The sequence below is a fragment of the Dama dama genome, chromosome 27 (assembly GCF_033118175.1).
Source record: "Dama dama isolate Ldn47 chromosome 27, ASM3311817v1, whole genome shotgun sequence".
In the NCBI taxonomy this organism is placed as follows: domain Eukaryota; kingdom Metazoa; phylum Chordata; class Mammalia; order Artiodactyla; family Cervidae; genus Dama; species Dama dama.
In genome coordinates this window covers 40,116,657-40,138,843 of record NC_083707.1, presented here as the reverse complement: position 1 = coordinate 40,138,843, position 22,187 = coordinate 40,116,657, and the positions used below count along the sequence as shown (strand labels likewise).

General features: G+C 40.4%; 1 protein-coding gene across 1 annotated transcript in view; it reads left to right on the top strand.

Annotated features, from left to right (window-relative positions):
- Nucleotides 1–22,187, top strand: part of L3MBTL4 (L3MBTL histone methyl-lysine binding protein 4) — a 234,929-nt gene that overhangs the window by 66,406 nt on the left and 146,336 nt on the right. Inside the window, 7 exon segments of the mRNA XM_061130916.1 lie at nt 4,361–4,465; nt 5,528–5,663; nt 9,065–9,154; nt 11,206–11,282; nt 11,285–11,392; nt 12,491–12,539; nt 15,956–15,966. Of these exon segments, the coding sequence (XP_060986899.1) occupies nt 4,361–4,465; nt 5,528–5,663; nt 9,065–9,154; nt 11,206–11,282; nt 11,285–11,392; nt 12,491–12,539; nt 15,956–15,966 (576 nt within the window).

Genomic DNA, 22,187 nt, shown 5'->3' with positions numbered 1-22,187 from the left:
ATCACGTAAAGCTCCCAAATGTTCAGCTAAGAGAGCATTTTGACATGCTGGCAAGAGTGAAATTGATCGTCCCATATTCATATATGATATAATACTGGTTCCTCCAATCCCCAACTTTGCATCTTTCAGTTTTGTTGAAACATGAAAAATGTCCTCTCATTTTCTGCAGCTTCTTAAATTTCCTTCCAACCTTATTGTTATCTTCTCCCCAGGTCTCTCCTTCCCGTTTGCTTTTCTTAGCCGTATTGCATGCATGTATATATGTATCTATGTATATGGACGTGGCGCTTTTGAAGTTAACTGAGGAATTTCAAAGCAGCGAACAGGAGGCAGTCACACAAAACTTGTTAAGTGCAATCTGCTGGGAAACAGAGGAGAAGTGAGAAGAAGGCTGGGAGAGTTAAACACACACATGACATTTATTTTTGTAGAAATAAAATATTCCTGAGAAATCACTCATTCTTGCCATTTCGTTTTTGGTTTCTGTCATCTTTCAAGTTTTTCCTTGGAACCTTGTAAAATGAGCTGTGAATGTAAGAAAGTTTTTCACGACATTCTTACAAGCCAATTCATAAAGATTTTAAAAACAGTTCCATGTTCTTGTATAAAAGGCGTGCACCCAAGTGTATGGAAGAAGGTTGAGTAAACGATGTTCCCTACATGCGGTTGAGGACAGTGCCGCTTGAAAGAGAAGGTGGACAGTGGCCACGACCTGACTTGAGGTGGCTTCCAGGGGACACAGGGAAGGGAACAGAGCCAAGTGCAAAATAGCCTGTGTCATGTGCTCTTATATAAGAAGAAAGGGGGAAACAAGGGAAAAAAACAAGCGTAATTGCTTATTTTTACAAGAAGAAACCTGGAAAGGATAAACCTTAGAAAGAGTGAGGTTGGTCCCCTGTTAGGTTAGAATGGTGTGGGGGATAGGATGTGGAGGGGAGAGATACTTCTTTGAGTCCCTTTTTGTAGAGGTTCACCTTTGGGAAATTTGATATTCTGCATATTAAAAGTCAAAATAAATCATTAGAAACTGAAAGAAAATAGAAATAAACGGAACTCAGCCACATTTCTCTCTTCTCTGTGCTGAGGAGAGAAAGAATGAATGAACAGTTCATAAATAGTAGTTTATGAAGAGAGTTTTTAACTGTGTACCCCATTCTTGGATGGCACAGCAGGAAGAGAAGATTGTCAACAGATCCTGAACTCTTTGTTGTGGGTTTGTTCATTGCTATAGTGGGGGTGAAAGAGTTCTGAAGCTACGATAGATACGCTTTACATGAGTAAGCATGGTACCTTGTTAGAGAAGGAACCCAAACATAGAAAAAGAAGAGCCCTTTGGAGATGGGTGGGAATGTGATGGATCTTCTTGAACTTGCAATTTTTTGTATGTGTGTGTGTGTCTGTGTGTGTACACACACATACATGGGCTTCCCTGGTGACTTAGATGGTAAAGAATTTGCCTGCAACATGGGAGATCCGAGTTTGATCCCTGGGTTGGTAAGATCCCCTGGAGGAGGAAATGACAACCCACTCCAGTATTCTTGCCTGGAGAAATCCATGGACTGAGGCTATAGTCCATGGTGTCACACAGAGTCAGACATGACTGAGCAACTAACATTTTCATATACATATGTAAATGTTTATTGTGTGTATATATATATATACATATGTATATATATATACACACACACATATGTAAATATTTATGTATGTATGTATTTTGTATACCTAGACAGCATATTAAATAAGCAGAGACATTACTTTGCCAACAAAGGTCCATCTAGTCAAAGTTATCATTTTTCCAGTAGTCACGTATGGATGTGAGAGTTGGACTATAAAGAAAGCTGAGTGCCAAAGAATTGATGCTTTTGAATGGTGGTGTTGGAGAAGACTCTTGAGAGTCCCTTGGACTGCAAGGAGATCCAACCAGTCCATCCTAAAGGAAGTCAACCCTTAATATTCATTGGAAGGACTGATGCCTGATGCTAAAACTGCAATACTTTGGCCACCTGATGCGAAGAACTGACTCATTGGAAAAGAACATGATGCTGGGAAAGATTGAAGGCAGGAGGAGAAGGGGACAACAGAGGATGAGATGGCTGGATGGCGTCACCGACTCAATGGATATGAGTTTGTGTAAACTCCGGGAGTTGTGATGGACTGGGAGGCCTGGCGTGCTGCGGTCCATGGGGTCACAAAGAATTGGACAGAACTGAGTGACTGAACTGAACTGAACCGATGTATTTTGTATATACCTGTAGTGAAGGAATTGGAGAATACTATAATTGTGTGATCAAAATTATCATCACCAGTGACCCAGGAACACCATATAGATCCAGTTGTCATATCCTGGGAAGGATACATCATCACTCATGTCATATGCTGGCAAAAAAAAAAAAATTCATAACCTGAATCTAGTCACAAGGAAACATCAGACAAATCCAAAGCTGAGAACTTTGTTTTCAAAAATGAAGCAGGGAAAAGACTATATTCTTTGGAAATGTTAATGTTATAATAGGTAAAGGCTATGGAAAATGTTCCAGATTGAGGGTGACTAAAGGCACATGTCCATTAAATTTAATATCTGACCTTAAACTGAATCCTGCTCTGGAGGGGAAAATGCTATGAAGTGCATTGTTGGATAAATTGGAAAAATGGAACATGAGTGGAAGATTAAAGTATTGAATAATGTTAAATTTAGAGACGTTGATAACTGAGCTATTGTTACTAAGAGAGCCTTCCTATTCTTGGGGAAAATAAACTGCTCTTAGGGAAAATTTTTAGTGTTTAGGGGTAAAGAGTGCCCCAGTGATTAAAATATCATATGTACACATATTTCTCTATCTACCTATTTATATCTGTGTACACATAGACACTTGAGTGGGGGCAAGCAAATGAGGTAGAATGTTAACAATAAATCTAGACAGAGGCTATTCTGCTCTCTGTACTGTTTTGTTCTTGGAAACTTTAAGTTTCACATTTCAAAATGAAAAGGTTTTTTCTTGAGTAAATTACCCTAAAAAATAGGCATTTGTATGTTAAAATAGTCATTAATCATGATTAAAAATCAGCTCTAGGTCTGACTGTACTATATTTTAATCACTTCCATTAGTATACTTACAAGTTTATTCTCAAGAATAAACCAATAATGCTGAATCATCTCAAAACTGTCTGCTCAAAAGCTGTTAATCATTCAGCAAGGCTATGGTAAACAAGACCTATACTGAAGAAAATAATAATGAATGGGAATGAATGAGAAAGTCTTCTATGAAAATAAATCCCTTTTACAATAGCAACAAGTATAAAAGGTACACAGACAGAAATATGGTGAAGTCTATGTGAAAATTTTGAAAAACATCTTGGACAAAGAAATGATTAGATTAAATGAGAGGGAACAAGTTCCTAAATTAGAAAACTCAATCAGATACAGATTGCTCTCCAGATAGACTCATTATAAGCAATGAAGACACTGTGATGTAGGCCAATATGCCAATAAATAGGATTAAAAGGCCAGGAAAAGACCCAGGCATTTAGGAATATGATATAATAGAGGAAATTTTGCAGACAAATGAAAGTATGGACTATTCAAAAAGGTTTTTTTTAATAATTTGTTTTCCATATGAAAAAATAGAGCTCTACCACACTCTGTAGAAAAAAAATCAATACTGTGGCATTATAGATTTAAATAGGAAGAACAAAGGTTTAAAATAATACTGGGAGATTATTCATGTAACTTCACTGTTGCAAAGGATTTCACAGGCTAGATGTGCCAACAATATAGGACATGATGTATATATTACATTAAAATGAAATTCTCCACAAAGTTATCATATACAAATGAAGAGCCAAGTCACAGACTGGAGATAGATAACCGTTATAACCCCTGGTGGCTCAGATGGTAAAGAATCCACTTGTAATTCAGGAGACCTGGTTTGATCCCTGGATCAGGAAGATCCCCTGGAGAAGGGAATGGCTACCTGGAAATCCCATGGACAGAGAAGCCTGGAGGGCTATAGTCCGTGGGGCCGCAGAGTGAAACCCGACCTAAAGACTAACACACTCAACAAAAGATTGTTACCAGAGCTCAGGAGACTCTCCTTCAAATCATTAAGGAAAAGGGGGCAAATGAAATAAATGGGGTGTTCATGGGGCATAGACTTTGGCAGATGAAATATTTTAAAGCATGTACAAGTGACCATGCCATCTTTGAGGGCAAAATCTGGTAGAGCAGCCTTTTTCTCAATACCTGTGTTACTGAGCTTCCAGGCTTGTGTGACTGTGTGCATAGCCACACCAAGTGTTTTAACATCAGACCGTGGAGCTACTTCAGTGGCTGATATTATTATGTTGTGAAATTTCACAGGACCAGCCCTTTCCAGAGCAAGAAAATGGCTTTCAGGCTGGAATAAAATTGGAAGGCATCAACCACCAACATCCATCTCTATTTTGTGTGCTCTCTATAGCTGAGGTAAGAGATGATGTTACTGTTAGGCTAATTGCAATGACAGAGGAGAATTTTCGAGAATGACGAATTTCAGTGCTTTGTGTTATAAACAAGTTCCAATACATTATGGATTCATTTTATTCAGTGATGGGTGAAATATGTTTTTTAATGATTTTTTTTCCTTCTCTGAAGATTATAATTTTCTAGTAAGTCCCTCCTTACTAACAGCTACCCTTACTTAATTTAATTGGTAATAGTTTTCACCTGAGGTTGGTGAAATCCCTGAATCCCACAGTGTTGCTTTTTTTCTGTTAGAAGAGATGTAGTTATTCAGGTTTTATCTGCAGTAATGAGAAATGTATATGAAAAATATCCATGCTTATGAATTATGCATTTGCATATGTACATGAATTTTATGAAAATTATATAGGGTTAAGAGCCATTGATAAAAGTAAATTACTTATAAAATACAATATTTACTAAATATTTTATTAGTAAATTGATAAAAGACCCCAGTATTTTGAATAACATTAAACATCAAAAACACTATTCACTTAATTTGCTGATTGATTACCGTTATTAAACTTGTATAGCATGTATAGGAGATGTGTTTTCCAGACTGTGTTATTATTTTCTTTGTTAAGTGTGCTGGATGCATATGTCAGAATTGAAGTAAGATCATACCCATGTTGGTTTTTGCTTGGCACTTTAATGTCTTGGGATGTGAATCTGAGCCAGGCAGCAGGGGATGGGGTTTCTGAAAGGAATATTTGATAGGTATTGAATGTCATTGAATAAATAACTTGTTGATCAGTGGATATGTAAATTGATCTCAGATTCCGAGACTGAGTAAAAGGATAATTTTCTTGCAGAAAAAAATCTTATACTTGAAAGATAGTGTCTAGTTTATCAGCATTTAGTCTTATCCAGATGTCATCTACGAATTTGTTCTCTAACATAAGTACTTTTGGATGTAACGATTGGTTCATATATATTGATGGTGTCAACAGAGTAAATGAAAATGTTGTTGATTTTGTGTACACTTCAAATGCATGACCCAAAGATTGTAAACATTCTTTTTTGCAGGTGTGTTGTTACCATCTATGGCTTCATTTCAATGGTTATTTAAGCTGCTACGATTTTTGAACCAATGTTGGCTTCCCTGACATCTGTCCAGTGGGGTGGTGTGAAAAAACCAAACGTGACTTATACATCCCTCAGGGTAACCAGGAGGGAAAGGCAGTCAGCTTTATTTTAACAATGGTTTATGAAATACTAATAAGAGAGCCTGCATGAATTGATTTTCAAAATGAAAATTTGATCCACAAAGAGCCATAAGACTACAAGGATACCACTCTTAGAAATAAATAAATGTCTTTAAAAGCATCAGTGATCATTTGGGTCAAGTATTCTAAGGTATGTAGGGCAGAAATAAAATCTTACATGCATTTATTCTTACATGAAGTTTATTAAGCTTTATAAGGAATGAAGCAACTAATGTTTAAATTACGTTATTTCCCTTAATCAGTGATGCTGCACAGTAAGGAAACCTGATTCACTGTATATCATTTGTTTCAAGCAGAAATCACAGCAAGCAGGGAACTCCGAAAGAGAAAAATTTCATTATTTAAAAAAATTTTTATTTTTTAAATTTTGGATGCATTGGGTCTTTGTTGCTGCTCATGGGCTTTCTCTAGTTGTGGCGGGTGGGGGCCGCTCTCTGGTTGAAGTGTGTGGGCTTCTCTTCATGAAGGAGGAAAGGAACAGGCCGAGCTGACTCCATCTTGAAAAATAAGGAAACTCCATCTTGCACTTTCAGTGAACTTTGGACTATGTGCCTGGTAGCCATGGGGATAACATACCTATGGCCAACTGGCCTCCTGGACTGATATACACCAGATTCCATACCAATATTTCCCATCTCCAAAAAGAATGTGATAATCCCCTATGTAGTCAATCACCTTTATAATTTTTATGGCATCCATTGGTATAGTCTGCAATGTATAACCAGCTGACCCTTCTGATTATGAATCATGGCTGTAACCTGATTGTATTTCCCTTTAACACTTTCTAGGCTAGGTTTAAGGAATTTGGGGATGTGGGCTTGAGCAGTACACTTAAGGTATATAAGGTTTTCACAAAAGTCGGTCGGGGTCCCTGGCTAAAGAGGAAAGTCTGCCTCAGACCTGCCGGTGTAATAAACTGCACTCCACTATCGACGCTGCCCTTCTGAGTGAGTTTGTTTCCCGGACCGTTTGGCTGTAACAATCACAGTGGCTTCTCTCATTGCAGAGCACAGGCTGTAGGGCACATGGGCACAGTCGTTGTGGCTTGGGGGCTATAGAGCTCAGACTCAGTAGTTGTGGCGCAGGGCCTGTGGGATTTTCTCGGATCAGGGATCAAACCCGTGTCCCCTGCACTGGCAGGTGGGCCCTTAACCACTGGACCACCAGGGAAGTCCTTCACTATTTTCTTTGGATGGGAGTTAAAAATCTTCTCTTAGTCTCCTCTTTCAGTTCAGTTCAGTTCAGTTGCTCAGTCGTGTCCAACTCTTTACGACCCCATGGACTGCAGCACGCCAGGCCTCTCTGTCTATCACCAACTCCCGGAGTTTACTCAGACTCATGTCCATTGAGTTGGTGATGCCATTCAAATATCTCATCCTCTGTCATCCCCTTCTCTTCCCACCTTCAATCTTTCCCAGCATCAGGGTCTTTTCAAATGAGTCAGTTCTTCATGTCAGATGGCCAACATATTGGAGTTTCAGCATCAGCATCAGTCCTTCCAGTGAATATCCAGGGTTGATTTCTTTTAGGATGGACTGGTTGGATCTCCTTTCAGTTCAAGAGACTCTCAAGAGTCTTCTCCAACACCACACTTCTTTAGGCAAGAGGAACTGGGTCCGGCAGATGTGGCTGAAACCTTTCTTATCTGCTGAGGGCTAGTGAGGGGATGGTTCATAGGTTGTGAGGCTGGTGAGCCCGTTTCCTTGACCAACAGACTTCTGTATTAATATAAGGTCTCCTGCTTGGGTCTTAGACTCCGGATGACCGTGGCAATGTCTAGAGTCACCATATAGTCGTTCTATTCTCAGGAAGCAGCTTGGGGTGTCCTCTGGGATCAACCCCCAAGGCTGGTGGCAGGGTCCCCTGAGATTGCTGGATCTCCTGAGCCTGTAACAGACCCCAGGCTCATCAATTCATCAAGCCCTTACTGTGTGCAGACCCTGGGGACTGAGCTTTGAATAAAAGAAATCCTCTCTGTCGTCATGGGGCTTTCGTTCCAGAGGGGAGGGGAGGATAAGCAGAAAATGATGCGTGTCCAGCATCGGCAGGGGTGGAGGCTGAGAGGGGCACAGGGCTGCCCTTGCAGTAAGTGTGCTGAAGACAAATGCCTGGACAGATGTGTTGCAGGAAGGAGGACCCCTTCCAGGGCCCGAAACTGTGCTCTTGTCTAACAAGAATTGTTGGAAATGAACTGTCCAAGGAGACACATGTGCTGACAAAGCAAGAGATTTTATTGGGAAGGGGCACCTGGGTGGAGAGCAGGGGGATAAGGGAACCCAGGAGAACAGCTCTGCCACGTGGCTCACAGTCTTGGGTTTTATGGTGATGGGTTTAGTTTCAGGGTTGTCTTTAGCCAATCATTCTGACTCAGGGTCCTTCCTGGTGGGGCATGCATTGTTCAGCCAAGATGGATGCCAGAGAGAAGGATTCTGGGAGGTGGTTGGACATGTGGTGTCTCCTTTTGACCTTTCCTGAACTCTTCCGGTTGGTGGTGGCTCATTAGTTCCGTGTTCCTTACCAGGACCTCCTGTCGTAAGACAACTCGTGCAAATGGTTGCTATGGTGGCTGGCCAGGGTGGGCGGTTTCAGTCGGTGTGCTTCCCCTAACAGATGCACAGGACGGACAGCCAGGCGGCTTCTGGGAAGAAGCCCAGCCTGCAGGTGTGTGATGGAACCACAGGGAGGTGAAGGCACTGGAGTGGAGAGGTGAAGGCCAGGAGCGGGGAGGTGAGTGGCAGGTCTGGCGGTACCTTGAAGGCCCTGTAAGGAGTTTGTTGTCTCTTCTGAATGTCACTCGTCTGAAGTGTCTACTGAGCTGAGTGGTCTGGGCCAGGCTGAGACCAGCCGCTTTAGGGACATGGACAGGAGGGTCAAGTGTTTTGCCCATACAGACAAGGAGCAGAGAGGTGGGTCTGCCCCATGGCCTGGGGAGTTTTCTGTCATTCATTCCTGCACTTGGCTTCCCTGGGACTGCTCCCCATCATGCCCTCACTGGCCTGGGGACCTGGGGACTCAGGAGCTCTGACCTGTACCCCCTGCCCATTTTGGAAGCTTTCACAGGAGACGAGAATCCGTCAGACCACCAGGTCCTGGTTCCATAGTTTAATGGGTTTTAGGATTTGTAGAGAATGACATGCATGTTGAGAAATCACACTCAACAGTTTTGAATTCCATACGCTGAAAAACACACTGAAGCAGTGTAGAGATTTTCACTTAAATCTTTTGTGTCTGCTGAACGACATCGAATTTATGGCAGAAAACTGAGTAAGAATAATATGGTTATTATTCACATGGTTACATCTTGGGGGCATTGTGGGTAATCCATCCTTTTTTTTAGGTTATGGAAAAGATAAATTTATTTGGATGGATTGCTTGAAGGCATGAAAATTACAAAATGCTCCCAAGAAATGATTCAGAAATTATTCAGAATTCTGTATTTTCTTCCTTAGTATAAACCAGATTTTTACTTCAGTTTAAATTTCTTAAAATTCACTACGTATTCTTGTTTTGTTTAATCTTTTAAGAATCCTTAACTTCCTATGACTTTTATCACTAAATTTGTCAGTTTTCTATGGACAAACCTACCCACCCCCCAACACACACCCTTTAAACATACAATTAAGTACTTTAATTAAATGGAGAGAGTAGAAAATCTTGCATTGAAAGCCAGCTAAAATTGCCTGCAAGGCGGCAGAACCGGATTTGATACCTGGGTCAGGAAGACCCTGAGAAGAAGGGAATGGCTACCCACTCCAGTATTCTTGCCTGGAGAATCCCATGGGCAGAGGAGCCTGGTGGGCTTCAGTCCATGGGGTCTCAAAGAGTTGGACACTCCTGAGCAACTAACACTTCCATTAACATTTTAAATGCCTTTTAGAATATATTTCTTTTTGCTTTTAATGAGTTAGTCAATTAAACTTAGTCTGGTACTTTGAGACCTGCTGATAAACCAGGACTTTGACTGTACCTGGTCCAGGTGTATTTACATGCAAGGAAAAAGAGGGTGACATTTCATACAGATTCAAAGGGCTTGTGAGAACTGGGTAGCACATACTCACACGCTCTGTATCCCAGCAGCCTAAAGGGTGTTCAAGAGAGGGGGTCACAGCCCCGCCTCCTCTGGGCCCTGGGGGAGCCACACACTGGGGAGGGGCCGGAAGTCTGGGGCCAGAAGAGGCCTGGCCACCTGCTGGCTGTGTCCCCCGAGGATGGCCCACCCGCTTCCCCAGGCTTCTGTGTCCTGCCTTGTAAACCAGTGTTCACAGCTGCTCAAAGTGTTTCACTGTTGTTTTTGTTCACTCGCTAAGTCGAGTCCGACTCTTTGTGACCCCATGGACTGCAGCACGCCAGGCTCCCCTTCACTACCTCTCAGAGTTTGCTCAGAACTCGTGTTCATTGAGTTGGTTATGCTATTCAACCATCTCATCCTCTATCGCCCCCTTCTCCTCCTACTCTCTTTTTTTTTTTTTTTTGAACTTTAAAGATCAGATTTATTTGGAGAAAACAATAAACCCCAAAACCCAAAGGATGGGATTTTACATCTCAAGACATCCTCCTACTCTCAATCTCTCCCAGCATCAGGGTCTTTTCCAGTGAGTCAGTTCTTTCCATCAGGTGGCCAAATTATCAGAGATTCAGCTTCAGTGTCAGTCCTTCCGATGAATATTCAGGGTTGATTTCCTCTAGGATTGACTGGTTTCATAGACTTATATCAAGGAAAGAGAGTTATATGAAACTGCTTTTAAAAATGTACTAAAGGAAACTAAAGATCAAGACCCAGTATAGACAGTAAAGAAGTAGGAAGAAAACCTTCTTCTAGTCCCCAGATAGTGTGTATACTTTCTAAATTTCTAGCCTGACTAACTTATAGCCGTAGGAAAAGTGGAACTTTATCATTGTCATGATAATCCTTGGTATTTTTAATACTAAAAAATATATGCAAGTACTAAAAAAAGCATTCATTGTTTTCAACTATAATTTATTTATGGATAAGTGCATGTGTTCCTTAAACATTGAGAAAGCCATTAATTTCAACTCTGATCAAATAAGTGATAATTTTAGTGCTAAAGAACATATCTCTACAACATTTGCAAATCATGGTATTTGGAAATATACCACCCATCAGAAGCCTAGAGGGAGTGGAGAAATTATTTGATATTACCATATTCAGTTAACAGTGTATTTTAAAATTAATACCAGTTACTCTAAGAACTGAAGAGAGAAAATGATAAGGGAAATAAAACCTACCTGCATGACAAAGAGAAAAGCACAAAATAAATGCTTGTGTCCTGGGAATTTTTTAAATGAATGTATACCTGGTAACAGCCCGTTGGCATATTTTTACTGGCTGGTTTCATTCTGGAGGGCAAGTGTTGATGCTCGGTAGACTTTTCTGATGGTAAACGTCACAGTTTGGACAGTAGCGCAGTCCTGTTTGGTGTCCTGTTTCTCTTTCTGCCTCTCCCTCATTGTGCTGTTAAAACAGGCTAACGCCTAAGGAATTTCAGATCAGTGTGAAGCTGGAGGACATTGACAGGAAGAACCCTGCCTTGATATGTGTGTGGCAACCATAGCAGATATTGTTGGCAGTTGCTTGCAAGTGCATTTTGACAATTGGGATGATAGTTACGATTTCTAGTGAGATACCGACATGCATTATATTTCCGTGTGTTCGTGTTTGCCATTAAGAATTTATGTTCACTCCACCACTGAACAGTTTCAGCCAAGTCGCTGTTCTTGCCATTCTTATAGTAACGAACATCAGGAATTTAGAGGCTGACTTGTCACTACCTTCTCTTGCTTGTGAACTGTTGAATTAAAGAGCCCGAGAAACTGTTTCTCCGTCTCTGAGAGGTTGCCTAATGAGGTCTCATCTGAAATAATGTGACCAGTTCAGAGCACTGCACCATATCATGTCTAGTTTGTAAGGGAAGCATTTCTGTGAAGAGAAACTTAACAACTTGCAGTATTTTTTTTTTTTCCTGAAAAATGTTGAACTCAGACTGTCATATTTTTAAAAGGAAAGATTCAGGGAGACTAGAGAGAATAATTTGAAAGCCTATGGGGAGCAGAGAAAATGTATGCTTGCCATGCCATTAAACTAACGTTGCATGAGTTAAAAGGATTTTCTGGGTGAAAATCTGAAATATGGAAGAGGGCATGGCAAAAATAATTTTTGTGGCCTTTCTTCAGAGTATATCCTGAATAATCAACAGATCCCCGCCTGAGGCTGTGGTTCTTCACCTGCATGTCTTTGGGAGGGGGTCAGTTTTCACCTTTGAACTAAGCAGAGTGTAGGTTCATTCCTGTATGTGTCTTAGGTAGAATAGTCTGGACCCCTGGAAAAGAAAGAGGGAGGAAATTATAGGCATATGAAGTCCAGTCTGTCCTATTAAAATTTGGACTGATCTATTAATATTTTCTTGCTGCTGGCAAGAAGTGGTAGGAAAGGTTTATTAAAATGTTCACTCTTTGGGGAGATCACTGGCAGTTCAGGTTCTAGTCAAACACTTTTTAAAGAAATATTTTTAAATTTCAAGGTTATGTAAAAGAAGTTTGGTCACTCAGCTGACAAAATAGAATCCTAAAATTACTTCTGATTTGCTTAGGCTATAAAATATTTTAGCTGTGCAGTAATATTTTCCATGTATCTTTTAACATCCAGAATGATCATTACTCTTGGATTATTTCTCTAGTGTTAATACAGGATCTAAAATAGAACCCTGTTTTTGCAGGTGTGATGTCAGTAGTCCTTTAGGTCCAGCCAGTTGGTTGGTGTCGGGAGCATGGAAGAACTCTGATAGAACCCCAAGGTGAGTGGGCTACTTGAGATCTCTTTGAAGTCATCTCTGCCTGAGTGGCAATGACCATTTTATTTGTGTTTATGCAAACCACATTTCGATACAAAGGGTGTCATAAGGATACTGTGAAAGAGTTTGTTAACCCTTGAGGGACCCAGAGGTTGGGAATCTGCAGATCCTTCCTCATAATACAAATGGACTGTGTTTATAAAGTCATATTAGGCAACTGTTTAAAAATTGGTACTGTGTTTTATCCAATGAAATGAGAACCATTGCCATGAACTAACATTTAAAACTATTTATTTCCACTTACATAACTTATAATAATTATAAGAATTAACTTATAAATTAACTTATAAATTAACTTATAAATAATGTTAATTCATTAACTGACTTTGACCACATGATGCAAACAGCAGACTTCATTGGAAAAGACCCTGAAGCTGGGAAAGACTGAGGGCAGGAGGAAAAGAGGACGGTAGAGAATGAGATGGTTGGATGGCATCACCTGGTCAACGCACATGAGTTTGAGCAAATCTGGGAGGTAGTGAAGGACAGGGAAGCCTGGCATGCTACAGTCCATGGGGTGGCCAAAAGTCGGATACGATTTAACGACTGAACAACATCAACAACACGGTTATTAAATATACTTCACTTTGGAGTTAAATGTAAGAAATGCAGAAACCTAAAAAGTGAAAATTGTTGATGAGAGCTCAGACTTGCCAGATTCTTTCACCCAGCCAACTTAGTGGCTGAGCACTGACAGAGGAACTCATTTCTTGTTATGTATCTGTTTTCTTATTACAGAAACAGAATCTCTCCACTTATTTAGTTCTCTGGTTTATTTCAGTGGCATTTTATAGCTTTTCTTATGCAGATCTTTTATATATATATATATATATGTATATATATATATATATTTGGCTAAAATTTATAGCTATTTTATTATTTTGGATGCTAATGTATATGGTACTGTGTTTTTAATTTCAAATTTCACTTGTTCTTTGCCGATGTATAGGAAAGCAATTGAATTTCTATATATTAACCTTGTATCCTGCAACCTTGTTATAAGCAATTATTGATTCTAGTTTTTTTGATTAGTCGCTCAGTTGTGCAACCCTTTGCAACCCCATGGACTGTAGCCTGCCAGGTTCCTCTGTCCATGGGATTCTCCAGGCAAGAATACTGGAGCGCTTAGCCATTCCCTACTCCAGGGGATCTTCCCGACCCAGGGATTGAACCCAGGTCTCCTGCATTGTAGGCAGATTCTTTATCATCTGAGCCACTAGGGAAGCCCATAGAAGGGAGAGAACCTAGTAAGAATAAAAGAAAGGGATCTATATGTATTTGTGTAAAAACATTATCAAGATCTAGTTCACATACTGTACAATTCATCCATTTATAAAATCCAGGATTTTAAATATATTTACACAATTGTATAGCTATCACCACAGTCAATTTTAGAATGTTTCCATCACCTGGGCCACTTAGCTCTTATCCCCAACCCTCTGATTCTGCAGCATTCGGAGAACATCAGCCTACTTCCTGTCTCACCCATTCTGAATATTTCATGTAAATAGAATCACATGAGCTGTGGCCTCTGGTGTCTGACTCCTTTCACTTAGCTTAATGATCTTAGAGTTCATCCACATTGCTGCATGTATCAGAGTGCCTTGTTTCTTTCTAGTTTCTAATAATATTCTTTGTGTAGATAAACCACAGTTTGCATATTCAGTTTATCAGTTGATGGGCATTTGAGCTGGTTTCGCTTTTTAACTCCTTCAAATAATGCTGCTGTGAATATTTGTGTATGCATTTTTGCTTGAACATGTTTTCTGTTCTCTTGGGTTTATACATAGCAGTGAAATTGGGGTCATATAGTAATTTTACGTTTGCCTTACTGAATAGTGAGTGAGTGATTACTTACTGACTTTTAAACCACAGGAGGCTGCACTTTTTAAAATTCCCACAAGTAGTGGGAAATCCCATGGAGCCCTGGCGGGCTACAGGCCACGGGGTCTCAAAGAGTCAGACGTGACTAGACAACAACAACAACAACAAGAAGTAGTGTGTGAGGGCTGCAGCTTCTCCACATCCTTGAAGCCGCTTGCTGTGTGTTCTTGTGTACTACTCTGTAACAAATTACCATGAAGTCAGTGAGCTGAAGCAGTGCAGACTTCCTGTCTTATTATTCTGGAAGTCAGGAGTTTAAGATGGGTTTCACTTCGGTTTTGGAATATTAATGAGGAATTAGTGGGATGGGTAGATTGAGGCCATTTTATGAAAAGACCTTTAAAAGCCAAAGTGAGGGGTTTATAGTCAAACCCTGATGTAACCATGGGTAAGCATTTGTTTTGCAATAGTAGGCCAAACTGGGGCTTCCCACGTGGCTCAGCTGGTAAAAAATCCACCTGCAATGCAGGAGGCACAGGAGATGCGGATTCAATCCCTGGGTTGGGAAGATCCACTGGAAGAGAAAATGGCAACCCACTCCAGTATTCTTGCCTGGAGAATTCCATGGACAGAGAAGCCTGGCGGGCTACAGTCTGTAGGTTGCAAAGAGTTGGACACGACTTAGCAACTCAACAACAACAATGTGTAATTTAAACATTAGAATAGTCATCTTATTGTTCATACTGTTTTTGTAGCCTTTTCCCGCACTTACTTGAAGATATAATTTGAACATATTCCCTTTCCTTAAATAGTCCTTGATAACCTGGCTATTATTGACTGTATCCTTGTCTATATGTGAGTATACTGCACTTTATTTTCGTATTGTACATTAATTTTGTCTAGTTCTTAAATAACAATAGAAGACATGCTTTTATAGAAATAGTTATATAAGTTTATTGCTTAAAATTTTTTTTAAAATTTTAAATATTTTTAAAAATTTAAATAAAACTTTTTTTAAGTTTGTTATTATTTTGTGGTTGTTGTAAGTGGAATTATTAAATTGCAGAATATGGGGATAATTTTTAAGCTTTTAGTAAATATTGCCCTTCATGTAGTTTCTTTTCTTCCAACAATGTAAGAAAATTCAGATGTTAAAAAGAAAAAAAATGGAACAAGACCAGGTATCTCAAAATATAGACACAGATTTTATGTGAAGATTTTAAATTTGTTTGCTTGTTTTTTTCTGTTGAGTTGTATCAGTTCTTTGTCTATAACCTCTTATCAGATAACATAATTTGCAAACATTTTCTCCTACTCAGTAGGTTGCTTTTTCATTTTGTTGATGGTTTTCTTTTCTGTGCATAAGCCTTTTAGTCTAATGTAGTCCCACTCATTTCTTTTTTCTTTCGTTGCCTTTGCTTTTTGTATCAAATCCAGGAAGTCATCACCACTATCAAAAGCTTATTGCCTGTGTTTTCTTCTAGGAGTTTTTAGGGTTTCAGGCCTTATGTTCAAGCCTTTAATCTACTTTCCAGGTTTGTATAAGGTAAATTAACTTGCTCCATACTGGCATTTCTCTGTAACATATTTATGTTTGGCGTCCTCAATTACTAGATGTTAAATCAGTTTTCATTCACCAGTTTCCTTTCCCAGTTCCAGGAATCTTTGTTACCAGTTCTCATCTGCTTTTGGCTTTTTACCTGTTTTCATTGTAGCTTTATGTCCTTGTACTAGTTTCATTGACATTTTTGTATAATATACATGTATTTATACTGTATTATTACATTCATTTCTCCTTATACCCAAGTTACTGTCTCCTAGTAAATAGCAGTTGGAGGTAATTCCTCCATGCTAATTTTCATGAGCTAACTAGCATATCAGACCACTCTATAAAATGTTAGTGCCGTAACACATTAAGAATGGATTTCTTGCACCTGTCAAAGTACAGTCATGGTTGATAGGAGTCAGTTCTGCTCCGTTTAATTACTCTCCCCCGGGTCCTTGGGAATCTTTCTCTCAGACCTGAGAATGGGAAGAGGGCTGATGGTCACACATGAAAGGGCTTTGGGGCCAGACTCAGAAGTGGCTTCTTGCATCATTTCTGTGCACATGCATTGGCCAGAATGCAATTACATATCAGCGTTTAAATGCATAGAAGTAAAGAGAGTGCAGTTCATCTGTTTTCCCAAGAGGGAAATGAACAATTAGCCATTCCATGCTATGCATTTTTTGCTAATTCCCATACCATTGAATATACGCAGACATGCACACTCAAACATGCATATGTTCATGAACACATGTCCTTTTTAAAATCATTGTCTGCGCTATAAAAATGGGTTAATATTGTGTACATCTGTTTTCATCTGCTTGTTCCCAGTCAGTGGTGGCACTTCCCGGTCTCTACCATAGGGAGGCCTCGACATATGAAGTGCCTGCTCTGCCTCATGAGCATGACCTGAATCAGAGCAAGAAGTTGTGTCTGAGGGGCTTTCTTAGAGAACCCAGTCTCTTAAAATGATGGCAGAACCCAGTCTGGCTTCCCTGGTGCTGGTTGTCTAGCTACTATTGCTTGCTGGCACTGGTGCTTGCTCCTGTCTCAGTGCCCAACAATCTTGGAGCATCACTGGGCCTCAGAGCAGCTCCCTGGAGATCTTAATCTCTGTAAATTGCAGGTCAGGATACCTGGGCTCCAGCTTTGCTTATTAGTTGTCCTGCCTTTGACATGTCAGCTAGAGTACCAGGTCTCACTTTCCTCATCGACAAAATGAGGAGTTATTAATAGATGAAGAGGACTCTTAAGTCCTCCCAGCATGTATTTATGGTCAATATTCTGTCTGTTCTTATTGAACCTTCTCAGTAAGACTCAGCAGATCCCTGTTTATTGCTGGTTATTAAACAGACTGTTGTCTATTACTTGAGAATTGCTTGTCCTGGGACACCTATGATTTTTGGTTCTGGAATTGGCTCCTGGTATAATTACTGTTGTCTTGCCTCCATGGAACAGATTACCTAGACCAGAAGGTTAGGAATGTAAGGATTTGTGTTATTTATTCATGATCCCAGTTTTCTGGAAAGAAGGATCAGTGGCAGGATCATGTTTCTAGTTAGGCTGTTGTTCCTGGGGAATGTGATAGAGGATGTTGTGAGCAAAGCCTGGAATCCATCTCACCCTTCAGCTGGCCTTCTTATGTGGCAAGTTGGGGAATGTCACGTCTGCCTCGTGCAAACGCTGTACATCAGACACCTCATCCAGGCTCTGTACAGCCTGCAGTGCTGCGTGGAAGCACCAGTGGGATTCTGAGGCACCATTAGGACATGATGATGTGCCAGAATCATTACTAGCTCAGCTTCCAGTGAATTGATGTGGGTGGAGCACGCCGTACACAAACAGAAGCTAGGTAAACATGCTTCTCTTGGCCATAAGTGAAGAGGCTGAAGGCTGTTGTTGTTCCCTGTATTTTTTTTGTTTGTTTCAAGTATGAATTTAGCCATGTGACCTGATCTGTCCCCTGCCCCTTCCTCTGTTCCTCTGCCTCCGCCCAGGAGGCTGGCAGGGCTCAGGTCCAGGCAGGAAGAGGAGAGAGGGGAATGGGTGTCATTTGCAAAGCTTTCATGGCAGGAAGACGCTCTGTTCTTTGGGTTCATTGAAGAGGGAAGATAGAATTCATGCATGTGTTTTCTTTTTCACACATGCACAGCTCATTTCTGGAGAGTCACACAGAGGCAGTTAATACTTAAGAATCACTTAACACAGTCACAGTCTTTTATTTTCACATATTGATCACGTATCCAGTCCCATCACTTCATGGCAAATAGATGGGGAAACAATGGAAACAGTGAGAGACTATTTTTGGGGGCTCCAAAATCACTGCAGATGGTGACTGCAGCCATGAAATTAAAAATGCTTGCTCCTTGGAAGAAAAGCTGTGACCAACCTAGACAGCATTTTAAAAAGCAGAGACATTACTTTGCCAACAAAGGTCTGTCTAGTCAAAGCTATGGTTTTTCCAGTAGTCATGTACGGATGTGAAAGTTGGACTATAAAGAAAACTGAGTGCCGAAGAATTGATGCTTTTAAACGGTGGTGTTGGAGAAGACTCTTGAGAGTCCCTTGGACTTCAAGGAGATCCAACCAATCCATCCTAAAGGAAATCAGTCCTGAATATTCTTTGGAAGGACTGAAGCTGAAGCTCTGATATTTTGGCCATCTGATGCAAAGAACTGACTCATTGGAAAAGACCCTGATGCTGGGAAACATTGAAGGCCCGGGGGGAGAAGGGGATGACAGGATGAGATGGTTGGGTGGCATCACCAAATCCATGGACATGAGTTTGAGTAAGCTCTCGGAGTTGGTGATGGACAGGGAAGCCTGACATGCTGCAGTCCATGGGGTCACAAAGAGTCGGACACAACTGAGTGACTGAACTGAATTGATTGATCATGTAAAGCAAGTGGGGCTGTTCCTCTGGCCTCAGCAGCTGGGTCTGTCTTCCAGGCCAGAGCAGGACTGGATGCTCACCAAGCATTCTTTACCCCAGCACTTGCGGGTCTCATTTGTTGCCGTTACCCTGAATGTACTGGTCAGGTCCCCTGGGAGTCCTCCCATGTAGGGAACCTGGAGCTGGCTGAGGAGCCTCAATGCTGAAGGGGCAGATCAGATCTTGTGCAGAAATGTGGAGGCCCAAGTAGCAAGGAGTGAGTTTGGATGGTTTTTTTTTTTGGATGGTTTTTTAAAATATGAGCTATACAATTCCAGAAAAATAAATGACCCAATCAAAAAATGGGCCAAAGAACTAAACAGACATTTCTCCAAAGAAGACATACAGATGGCTAACAAACACATGAAAAGATGCTCAACATCACTCATTATTAGAGAAATGCAAATCAAAACCACAATGAGGTACCATTACACGCCAGTCAGGATGGCTGCTATCCAAAAGTCTACAAGCAATAAATGCTGGAGAGGGTGTGGAGAAAAGGGAACCCTCTTACACTGTTGGTGGGAATGCAAACTAGTACAGCTGCTATGGAAAACAGTGTGGAGATTTCTTAAAAAACTGGAAATAGAACTACCATATGACCCAGCAATCCCACTGCTGGGCATACACACTGAGGAAACCAGACCTGAAAGAGACTCGTGCACCCCAATGTTCATCGCAGCACTGTTTATAATAGCCAGGACATGGAAGCAACCTAGATGCCCATCAGCAGATGAATGGATAAGGAAGCTGTGGTACATATACACCATGGAATATTACTCTGCCGTTAAAAAGAATTCATTTGAATCAGTTCTAATGAGATGGATGAAAATGGAGCCCATTATACAGAGTGAGGTAAGCCAGAAAGATAAAGAACATTACAGCATACTAACACATATATATGGAATTTAGAAAGATGGTAACGATAACCCTATATGCAAAACAGAAAAAGAGACACAGAAGTACAGAACAGACTTTTGAATTCTGTGGGAGAAGGTGAGGGTGGGATGTTTCGAAAGAACAGCATGTATATTATCTATAGTGAAACAGATCACCAGCCCAGGTGGGATGCATGAGACAAGTGCTCGGGCCTGGTGCACTGGGAAGACCCAGAGGAATCGGGTGGAGAGGGAGATGGGAGGGGGGATCTGGATGGGGAATACGTGTAACTCTATGGCTGATTCATATCAATGTATGACAAAACCCACTGAAATGTTGTGAAGTAATTAGCCTCCAACTAATTTTTAAAAAAAATAAAATAAAAATAAAATAGGTTAAATGTTAAAAAAATAAAATAAAATACCTAAAAAATAAATAAATAAATAAATAAAATATGAGCTATAAAGGTAAATGCAGCTGCAGAAATGTTATACCAATGTATATTTTAAAATTGTAATGAGAAATAGTAAACTTGGGAAATTGTAATTACAAACCTTTAATTATGAGAATAAAACCCTAATCGACGCAGAATAATTGGAAGAATTGGAAAAATCATCAATTCACAGTTTGAGGTCAGACAGTGATTGTGTTTTCAAACTTCTGAAGAGCCTCCTGGAGTGACCTGGCCGTGCCACATACTCACACCACCTTTGGACCCTGGTCCACCTGCTTGACCTTGTGGAATGAACACATGGACCAGTGAATGACTCCTCATGAGCATGAATGCAAGCAAAGCAGCCTACCCAGAGGTTATCATAGACTTCTTTTCTGAATAGGGGCTATTAAAATGTTGTTGTTATTCAGTTGGTAAGTTGTGTCCGACTCTTTATGACCCCGTGGACTTCAGCACACCAGGCTTCCTTGTCCTTTACTGTCTCCTGGAGTTTGCTCAAATTCATGTCCATTGAGTCAGTGATGCCATCAAACCATCTCATCCTCGGTTGCCTCCTCCTCCTCCTGCCCTCAGTGTTTCCCACCATCAGGGTCTTTTCCAACGAGTTGGCTCTTCGCATCTGGTGGCCAAAGTACTGCAGCTTCAGCTTCAGCATCAGTCTTCCCAATGAATATTCAGAGTTGAGTTCCTTTAGGACCGAATGGTTTGATCTTTCTGTCCAAGGGACTCTCTAGAGTCTTCTCCAGCACCACAATTTGAAAGCATCAGTTCTTTGGCTCTCAGCCTTCTTTATGGTTCAACTCTTGCTTTTAGTTAAAAATACTAAAGTGGAGGTGACTTATTTACTATTGTTTCTATACACAAATATAGGTGACCATTTTCCTCCTCAAAGTGCTCTGAAAGCCCCATCAACCTCTGATGCTGAGCCCCTCATTTCTGATCCTGTCTGTCCACTGAGTGGGAACTTTGACCTTTTCATCTCAGGGACTGCTGGACGGTCAGCGATGCCAGAATAAAATAGGTGGATCATATGTAGCCCCTGTGTGTTACCTGTTCACCCATTTTGAGGGAACACCTTTTCACACATTTTGAGGCAATGTTGCTTTTAGCAATTTGTTAGAATACCAACTTGTAAAGTTCAAATTTGTACTTATACATTTATTCCAGGATTAAATCAAGTATAAAGAAAGTGCACTGATAGCATAGTTAGAGATATTTATGTTCTAAACCAGTGGTTTTCAAGCTCTATTCCCTTTCAACTCTGTGTCCTCGGGGCTCCCTGGCTCATCTTTAATCAGAATTTTATATAGTGAGCTTCTCCATATGATATTTTTTTTTTTTTACTGGAAGTCTTCTCAAGATCAAAAGGGGTTTAAAACAAAACGCTATTTCATTTTTTAAAAGCAGTTGATTATAATAGGTCCACTTTGGAGGAAGAGGGATAATCAAATTAAGAGGGCTGGAAGTTCTGGCGTACTAGAAAGAGTTTTAAGAACAGCAAAACATTCAGCAAGTAAAAGTACCAGTTGCTTGTAGTCTCACATTCCTTCTTGCTTTATGTCAAAACTTCATTTTACTTTTCCAAGAAGAAAATTACAAGAAGGTAAAATTACAAAAAGATCTGGTTTAAAAGGCAACCTCCAGGCTCTGTCACAGGGTTATTATGGGTTCACCTCAAGCTGTATGTCTTTGGCATCTGAAACAATTATATTTATTATCAGCACAGTGACCTCAGGGAGAAAAGAAAGATTTTCAAGGATCAGAGAGTAAACTATAGTCAGTATCCTCCATTAAGTAGACATGATAATGGATCTTAGAGAGAAATATGTTTTCATAGAAGCTGTAGAATAACAAACCAGGTATTGGAGAAATATTCAGCTGTTTTGTAAGTCATGCATTATTGGAAGTTTAATTTTCCTGCTATTTCTAAACTTGAGAAACCCAACACCCTTTCAT